Genomic DNA, 9415 nt, shown 5'->3' on the forward strand with positions numbered 1-9415 from the left:
AACAGTATAAAGATTTGTAAAAAAAAAATTGAAAATATATAGAGTAGATTATGTAAATACGCAATAATGGTATGCTTTAGCTAATCAACTTAAAATGTAAAATAATGAAATAATTTTATTTTCTTGAATTTTTTCATGGAATATGCATACTGATGACACGCAATGTGATTAAATGCAACAAAGAAGACAAACTTTGATGGATCCTTTTCAGAAAGTTTGTAAACGAACACTCTAGAAAGCATAATCAATCTTCTCTTTTGATTTCTTCCTCAAACACAGATCAGCGAGAAGAACGTGGATGCTCCTCCACCATCACAATTCTAAGACTCTATCCACATCACTAGCAATTTGTGTGATACACAAACCCCCTCCTCTCACAGTATTTTCAAGTAATTCAACTAACTTTTCATATATATCATACACTTCACACTCGCTCACTCACTCATCATTTACTAAGAAGAAAGTACAATGGCTGCTCAAACAATGCTGCTTACCGCTAATGCCATTAGTGGCGGAGAGGCATTGATCCGAAGACTGAAACCAAAACCCTTTTCTCATTTCTTGTTGCCTCCGAAGGCTGGTTCTCCTCCATTTTCAACAGCTGGAATCCTTGCCCTTTTCAAGGCCAAAACCAAGGCTGATCCTGTCAAGAAGGTTAGTAGTATTCTTGCATTGATCATAAAGTGTATATGTTCAAGTGCAAAGACTGCAGGTGTCTCCAATTTTATTAATTTCTTGTGGGCTATAATTGATGCATTGGTTTGTTTTTTGATCATCACAGGCCTCAGCTGTGAAAGATAAGGTTAAGGTGGAAGATGGGATCTTTGGAACTTCTGGAGGAATTGGTTTCACCAAGCAAAATGAGCTATTTGTTGGTCGTGTTGCCATGATTGGCTTTGCTGTGAGTTTACTTGACAATCACATCTTCATTTGTTGGATCTCTGTCGATTACTAGATTGTGGCATTTTTGACTTGTGTCAAATGTCACGCGATTCAATTTGCAGGCTTCACTTCTGGGAGAAGCAATTACAGGAAAGGGAATCTTAGCACAATTGAATTTGGAAACTGGGATTCCAATCTACGAAGCTGAGCCTCTTCTTCTATTTTTCATACTGTTCAACTTGTTAGGAGCCATCGGAGCATTAGGCGACCGCGGCCGATTTGTCGACGAACCTGCCGGACTTGACAGGGCCGTTATTGCTCCTGGGAAAGGCTTCAGGTCTGCGTTGGGTCTTGGTGGAGGAGGTATCTAACCATTATTTCACCGCTCTCTCGAAATTGTTTTAAAATCAGTTCTCTCTTTTGGTATTGAATAGTGAGTATACGTTTTGAAATTATGTGTAGGTCCTTTATTCGGATTCACGAAAGCCAACGAGCTTTTCGTTGGGAGACTGGCACAACTTGGTATTGCATTCTCAATAATCGGAGAGATCGTCACTGGAAAAGGGGCTTTGGCTCAGTTGAACATCGAAACCGGAGTTCCCATCACCGAGATCGAACCCCTTATTCTCTTCAACGTGGCATTCTTCTTCTTCGCAGCCATAAATCCTGGCACTGGAAAATTTCTTACCGACGATGGAGATGATTGAATGTCATTGTTATCGTTACTGCTTAGGCAAAATTCATAACTGGATGAATGGCCTGTGTACTTTATTTTTATTTTAACGAAGTTCCGTGATCAGAACCCCGATTCATTTCTAAGTCGATCTATCTATATTTTTCTACTCTTTGCTAAGTTTTCGTTTTGGAGTCATATAATTCATAGACCAATACAATTTCTTCGCGAACCGTTTGATGAAAGTTAATTTGCCAAAACAACCATTAGATATCGAATAAAAAGCATACTACTAAATTCAGTTCAGCCTGATCGACCACGCAGCGTTTGAATAACTTAAGCATTGCATTCGAGTGTTTCTGTTTCAGATGACCACACAGCCCGTATCGAGACGTCACCTCTTCTCCGCGCACATGCATTTAGCTGCTTGGAGAGCAAAATAGGTGAGAATGATATCTGTTCCAGCTCGACGAAGACATAACAGAGATTCCATCATCACTTTCTCCTCATCAATCATTTGAAGAATCCCTCCAGCCTTGATCATCGAGTATTCACCGGAAACCTATGTACAAAAAAATGTAACTAAGTCACTCATTTTACTCGAACATCACAAATTGGGAGCACCCCATTACCCTTTCATCTCGTTGTATGCTCAACTAGAAGCAAAACATTGGTGAAATTCATTTGAGTTTCATGTGCCATTCAAACTTCGCCTATTTAAAAGAACTCCTTGCGATTTGGAATATGTTGCAAAAAACGGGGTATTTTATTTTTTAACCTCGGTCAACTCTTTTTTAAGAAAGAGGTCCGATCAACTCTTTTTTTAAAAAAATGACCTCTTCAAGTATATTTTAAATACATTTGAGGAGGTCATTTACCGAGGTTATTTAACCAATTTCTCCTTCCCAAAACATGCATGCCTCACAATAACATGTCATCATGAACCTTTTTTCCCTCTCTTTTCCTTTTTAACTTGCATCTAACATCTCGAAGGCACCACTTTTCAGCCAAAATACATTTCCCCAATTTTAGCAAACTCAAAACATTTTAACCATCACCTGATATGTTGCGACTGGCACAGAAAAGTAATTTCTTAAAGGGCTTATTATGTCCAAGTATGGTTGACCCGGCTTCACCTGCAATCAAATAAAATTTAAAAATGTCAAATGGAGAATTCAGAAGCTCAGCTCAAAACTGAACAAGAAATCGAGCATCGTTTTCATGTATTGGCTGTTGATGACAGTCGGATAGATAGAAAGCTTTTGGAGAGGCTCCTCACTGTATCTTCTTAATTACCAAGGTGACATACATATAAACACATACGGTTGTCTGATTACGATTAAGCATGGATATTGGATTTTATATGAATCAGCTAGCTGTAATATATAATATATCGATGTTGCAGTGACATTCGTGGAATCTGGAGATAAGGCTCTGGAGTATCTGGGGTTACTCGATATTGAAGAGAACGAATGTGAAACACCAACATTGTCAAGTAGTACTGCTTCAAAGCCAGAGGTGAGAAAACTCAATCCTTTTGAATTAATGTTCTAATTTTCATTCTTTACTTTTAAGATTAACCTAGATTATACAAGCTAAGTATATGTGATATGAATTTAAGTTCTTGTTTTGGAGGGGTACTGTAGTTTCTTTATTCCTTTTCAATTTGAATCGAATATAGGAGCTGGAAAAGTTATATACAGCTAGCTTGATCACTTTAATTAATTCTCTTAAGACATTAATGTAATAATCTAATATCAGAACTAATCTGACACTAATATATTCTTAAATTTAATTTGGAAACTTATTAAGAATTATACGTATTTCGCTGATAAATGTGTCTATATTAATTCTACCTAGTCATTATCAGTCAAAGGTAAAAAGGATTAGCATAATTTGAGGCACAATGTTCGTAGATCGCCTTTTTAATTTTTTTTTTTTTTGNTTGGCCTATTCAATTGACGTGACTTTCTTGTTTTAAAAAAAAATTTATCAAATCACGTCCAATTATATGGCGTGATTTGCTTTCTAAAAATTGGGCTTTTACATTGTTTACCGTGAAAGAAAAAAAATTAAATAAAAATAAATAAATAATATATCGTATCACGCCAACGAAGATGGCGTGAATTTTTTTAGAAATTAGAGTCACGCCATCTACACTGTTGATTATTAGAAAAGTCCTGCCATCCAAGATGACGTGGCGTGAATTTAAGATGGTGTTTTTTTTTACTATTAATAATTAGAATTGTGGTGGCAGAGTGATGGGATGTCACGAGTAGCCACAAATTACGATGGTGTGACTTGCTTTTTTTTAATTATTATTAATTAGAATTGTGGTGGTAGAGTGATGAGATGTCACGAGCAGCTCGAAGTACTTTGTGGTGACATAGTGATGGGATGCATCACAGTTCAAATCAATTAATACGCTCTATTAAATGGCATGTTTTTGACCGAATATTGAAAATTTGCTTATATAATTAGTAAACGTATAGAGAACATTTGCTATCATCGTTCTTCGTTGGTATGAAAATTTTTGAAGTATTCTCCAATTGTTTCGGCCGATTGAAGTGATATATTTTCATTCAATGTTGAATATATTTAATTGTTGTAGCTACTCAATATCAGTTTCTACTTCAACATACAAGGTACTTATATTCCAAATTAAATTTTGTATTTTGATTGAAATTGATAAATTATTTATTTGTGATTATTTTTGTAGATAAAATTTTGATTTTAAACTTCGAGATAAGTATTAATTTAAATCATGTAAAAAAATTTTGAATATAAATTATTATTTAATCATTATACTACATATTACTTTTTAAATTAATATGGTTAATTACGTTTCAATATATTATGATTAATTTATTTTATTATTATTTTATTTTACATACATTGTATCTAAACTTGTTGTTATCAAAATAATTATTTTATTATTATTTGTATTATTATTAACTTATAAGATACAAATAAGAAATACATTTTTTTATTTTTAATTGTAATTGTTGTTTTACATATGTAGTACATAAAATAATTTAGTATTACAATTAATTTATATTTTTATTATTATTAACTTAAAAGATACAATTAAGAAATACATTTTTTTAAGCATAATTGTTGTTTTATAGTCAACTCACTTAGCGTGATACATTTTCATTTCAATACCAAATTATCACAATTAATATAATAAACCGTTAAAAACTTTTATTGTATCTCATGATTATATAGGATAGTTTATTTTTTCAAAATTTTGAAAAATCAAATTATAAAACGTGATATTTTATTTTTAAACAAAAAACAACGTGATTTATATTTTTTATTTTAAAAATAATTTTTTATATTAAATGTGAAACAAAAATATACATAAAAAAATAATTTAAAATTATTATTATCGAAATATACAATTATATAATTATTATAAAACAATAATACCAAAAGAAAAAAATTGCATATAACATAAATTTTTTAAACATTTTTTNTTCCTAACTCCCTCGGATCGTAGGAAGCAAGCGTGGATTCGCTGCTTCGGGAGGAAATGTGGTTGCGGGGATCCACGGAAGAAGATGTAGAGACACGGGAAAGAGAGGGCTATAGGATGAAGAAAGAGTAGCCGATTAAGATACCAACAAAGATGAACAGAAGGCGCTGTTCTTTGAGGAGGTAATTGATGGATCAAAAAAATTTAATAGCGTAGACGAAGGTGCGCCAAAGTTTTTCCTTTAGTAATTCAATTAAATAACAAAATTCGCAACAAGAAAAAAACTAACGGCTCTCCCCTCAAACAAGAGAAAAACGAGAGACATCTGCAAAGAAAAAACCAAGAGCTCTCCCCTCGAACAAGGGAAAAACGAGAGACATCTACAAAGACATGAGGAAAATGACGCCAAAATAACGCAGTCTGAGGCACCGAGAAAAACTTGCCAACACGATTAATATAGCTAACAAGAGGGAGAAAACACATGAAGAACAGCGGAATCAAAGATAACGAGACAAAGGGGAAGACGCACATGTAGAAACCGTCTGGTTCTGAGGCCAGGAGATCAAGCAACGAACGAAACTTTTAAGGGGAAATGCTCACAAGCAAAGGGAGACTTGGAAAGATCCGGACAACAAATGCAAAAACTGAAGGAAAAAGAAAGCAAACAGATAGAATCGAAAAAGAAGGAAGAGGCGGAAAGAACCGGTTGCAATAACCCCACAAAAAAGCCGATATACTAACTGATTTAACACCACAATGAAAATTAAAAATACATACTCAGACCTTTATTTTAAAAAAATACACAATACAACACATAATATTTATGTATGCATAACTGCTAATATATCTCATTTAAAAGTTGAAATCCCGTGTAGTAAAGTGAAACAGTATAAAGATTTGTAAAAAAAAAATTGAAAATATATAGAGTAGATTATGTAAATACGCAATAATGGTATGCTTTAGCTAATCAACTTAAAATGTAAAATAATGAAATAATTTTATTTTCTTGAATTTTTTCATGGAATATGCATACTGATGACACGCAATGTGATTAAATGCAACAAAGAAGACAAACTTTGATGGATCCTTTTCAGAAAGTTTGTAAACGAACACTCTAGAAAGCATAATCAATCTTCTCTTTTGATTTCTTCCTCAAACACAGATCAGCGAGAAGAACGTGGATGCTCCTCCACCATCACAATTCTAAGACTCTATCCACATCACTAGCAATTTGTGTGATACACAAACCCCCTCCTCTCACAGTATTTTCAAGTAATTCAACTAACTTTTCATATATATCATACACTTCACACTCGCTCACTCACTCATCATTTACTAAGAAGAAAGTACAATGGCTGCTCAAACAATGCTGCTTACCGCTAATGCCATTAGTGGCGGAGAGGCATTGATCCGAAGACTGAAACCAAAACCCTTTTCTCATTTCTTGTTGCCTCCGAAGGCTGGTTCTCCTCCATTTTCAACAGCTGGAATCCTTGCCCTTTTCAAGGCCAAAACCAAGGCTGATCCTGTCAAGAAGGTTAGTAATATTCTTGCATTGATCATAAAGTGTATATGTTCAAGTGCAAAGACTGCAGGTGTCTCCAATTTTATTAATTTCTTGTGGGCTATAATTGATGCATTGGTTTGTTTTTTTATCATCACAGGCCTCAGCTGTGAAAGATAAGGTTAAGGTGGAAGATGGGATCTTTGGAACTTCTGGAGGAATTGGTTTCACCAAGCAAAATGAGCTATTTGTTGGTCGTGTTGCCATGATTGGCTTTGCTGTGAGTTTACTTGACAATCACATCTTCATTTGTTGGATCTCTGTCGATTACTAGATTGTGGCATTTTTGACTTGTGTCAAATGTCACGCGATTCAATTTGCAGGCTTCACTTCTGGGAGAAGCAATTACAGGAAAGGGAATCTTAGCACAATTGAATTTGGAAACTGGGATTCCAATCTACGAAGCTGAGCCTCTTCTTCTATTTTTCATACTGTTCAACTTGTTAGGAGCCATCGGAGCATTAGGCGACCGCGGCCGATTTGTCGACGAACCTGCCGGACTTGACAGGGCCGTTATTGCTCCTGGGAAAGGCTTCAGGTCTGCGTTGGGTCTTGGTGGAGGAGGTATCTAACCATTATTTCACCGCTCTCTCGAAATTGTTTTAAAATCAGTTCTCTCTTTTGGTATTGAATAGTGAGTATACGTTTTGAAATTATGTGTAGGTCCTTTATTCGGATTCACGAAAGCCAACGAGCTTTTCGTTGGGAGACTGGCACAACTTGGTATTGCATTCTCAATAATCGGAGAGATCGTCACTGGAAAAGGGGCTTTGGCTCAGTTGAACATCGAAACCGGAGTTCCCATCACCGAGATCGAACCCCTTATTCTCTTCAACGTGGCATTCTTCTTCTTCGCAGCCATAAATCCTGGCACTGGAAAATTTCTTACCGACGATGGAGATGATTGAATGTCATTGTTATCGTTACTGCTTAGGCAAAATTCATAACTGGATGAATGGCCTGTGTACTTTATTTTTATTTTAACGAAGTTTCGTGATCAGAACCCCCATTCATTTCTAAGTCGATCTATCTATATTTTTCTACTCTTTGCTAAGTTTTCGTTTTGGAGTCATATAATTCATAGACCAATACAATTTCTTCGAGAACCGTTTGATGAAAGTTAATTTGCCAAAACAACCATTAGATATCGAATAAAAAGCATACTACTAAATTCAGTTCAGCCTGATCGACCACGCAGCGTTTGAATAACTTAAGCATTGCATTCGAGTGTTTCTGTTTCAGATGACCACACAGCCCGTATCGAGACGTCACCTCTTCTCCGCGCACATGCATTTAGCTGCTTGGAGAGCAAAATAGGTGAGAATGATATCTGTTCCAGCTCGACGAAGACATAACAGAGATTCCATCATCACTTTCTCCTCATCAATCATTTTAAGAATACCTCCAGCCTTGATCATCGAGTATTCATCAGAAACCTATGTACAAAAAAATGTAACTAAGTCACTCATTTTACTCGAACATCACAAATTGGGAGCACCCCATTACCCTTTCATCTCATTGTATGCTCAACTAGAAGCAAAACATTGGTGAAATTCATTTGAGTTTCATGTGCCATTCAAACTTCGCCTATTTAAAAGAACTCCTTGCGATTTGGAATATGTTGCAAAAAACGGGGTATTTTATTTTTTAACCTCGGTCAACTCTTTTTTAAGAAAGAGGTCCGATCAACTCTTTTTTTAAAAAAATGACCTCTTCAAGTATATTTTAAATACATTTGAGGAGGTCATTTACCGAGGTTATTTAACCAATTTCTCCTTCCCAAAACATGCATGCCTCACAATAACATGTCATCATGAACCTTTTTTCCCTCTCTTTTCCTTTTTAACTTGCATCTAACATCTCGAAGGCACCACTTTTCAGCCAAAATACATTTCCCCAATTTTAGCAAACTCAAAACATTTTAACCATCACCTGATATGTTGCGACTGGCACAGAAAAGTAATTTCTTAAAGGGCTTATTATGTCCAAGTATGGTTGACCCGGCTTCACCTGCAATCAAATAAAATTTAAAAATGTCAAATGGAGAATTCAGAAGCTCAGCTCAAAACTGAACAAGAAATCGAGCATCGTTTTCATGTATTGGCTGTTGATGACAGTCGGATAGATAGAAAGCTTTTGGAGAGGCTCCTCACTGTATCTTCTTAATTACCAAGGTGACATACATATAAACACATACGGTTGTCTGATTACGATTAAGCATGGATATTGGATTTTATATGAATCAGCTAGCTGTAATATATAATATATCGATGTTGCAGTGACATTCGTGGAATCTGGAGATAAGGCTCTGGAGTATCTGGGGTTACTCGATATTGAAGAGAACGAATGTGAAACACCAACATTGTCAAGTAGTACTGCTTCAAAGCCAGAGGTGAGAAAACTCAATCCTTTTGAATTAATGTTCTAATTTTCATTCTTTACTTTTAAGATTAACCTAGATTATACAAGCTAAGTATATGTGATATGAATTTAAGTTCTTGTTTTGGAGGGGTACTGTAGTTTCTTTATTCCTTTTCAATTTGAATCGAATATAGGAGCTGGAAAAGTTATATACAGCTAGCTTGATCACTTTAATTAATTCTCTTAAGACATTAATGTAATAATCTAATATCAGAACTAATCTGACACTAATATATTCTTAAATTTAATTTGGAAACTTATTAAGAATTATACGTATTTCGCTGATAAATGTGTCTATATTAATTCTACCTAGTCATTATCAGTCAAAGGTAAAAAGGATTAGCATAATTTGAGGCACAATGTTCGTAGATCGCCTTTTTAATTTTTTTTTTTTTTG

The 9415-nt window shown here is 34.9% G+C and overlaps 3 protein-coding genes and 1 long non-coding RNA gene across 4 annotated transcripts; 3 read left to right on the top strand and 1 right to left on the bottom strand.

The window, feature by feature from the left end:
• The first annotated feature begins 403 nt into the window (after window positions 1-403).
• LOC140970442 (photosystem II 22 kDa protein, chloroplastic-like) lies at window positions 404-1684 on the top strand. Its single transcript, XM_073432207.1, has 4 exons — window positions 404-654; window positions 782-901; window positions 1005-1245; window positions 1345-1684. Exons 1-4 carry the CDS (start codon window positions 469-471, stop codon window positions 1587-1589), a joined length of 792 nt encoding a protein of 263 aa, XP_073288308.1. The 5' UTR covers window positions 404-468; the 3' UTR covers window positions 1590-1684.
• LOC140970444 (uncharacterized) lies at window positions 1596-2714 on the bottom strand. The gene is made up of 2 exons (XR_012174135.1): window positions 2614-2714; window positions 1596-2117 (listed from the first exon to the last, which is right to left on the bottom strand). It is a non-coding gene; the product is annotated as an uncharacterized lncRNA (long non-coding RNA).
• LOC140970443 (two-component response regulator ORR4-like) lies at window positions 2708-3462 on the top strand. The gene is made up of 2 exons (XM_073432208.1): window positions 2708-2846; window positions 2956-3462. The coding sequence occupies exons 1-2, from the start codon at window positions 2722-2724 to the stop codon at window positions 3107-3109; spliced, it is 279 nt and encodes a 92-aa protein (XP_073288309.1). The 5' UTR covers window positions 2708-2721; the 3' UTR covers window positions 3110-3462.
• A 2857-nt stretch (window positions 3463-6319) lies between these two features.
• Window positions 6320-7617, top strand: LOC140970463 (photosystem II 22 kDa protein, chloroplastic-like). The gene is made up of 4 exons (XM_073432227.1): window positions 6320-6570; window positions 6698-6817; window positions 6921-7161; window positions 7261-7617. The coding sequence occupies exons 1-4, from the start codon at window positions 6385-6387 to the stop codon at window positions 7503-7505; spliced, it is 792 nt and encodes a 263-aa protein (XP_073288328.1). The 5' UTR covers window positions 6320-6384; the 3' UTR covers window positions 7506-7617.
• The last annotated feature ends 1798 nt before the right edge of the window (window positions 7618-9415 follow it).

This window comes from Primulina huaijiensis, unplaced genomic scaffold, assembly GCF_012295235.1.
Source record: "Primulina huaijiensis isolate GDHJ02 unplaced genomic scaffold, ASM1229523v2 scaffold5913, whole genome shotgun sequence".
Classification (NCBI taxonomy): Eukaryota; Viridiplantae; Streptophyta; class Magnoliopsida; order Lamiales; family Gesneriaceae; genus Primulina; species Primulina huaijiensis.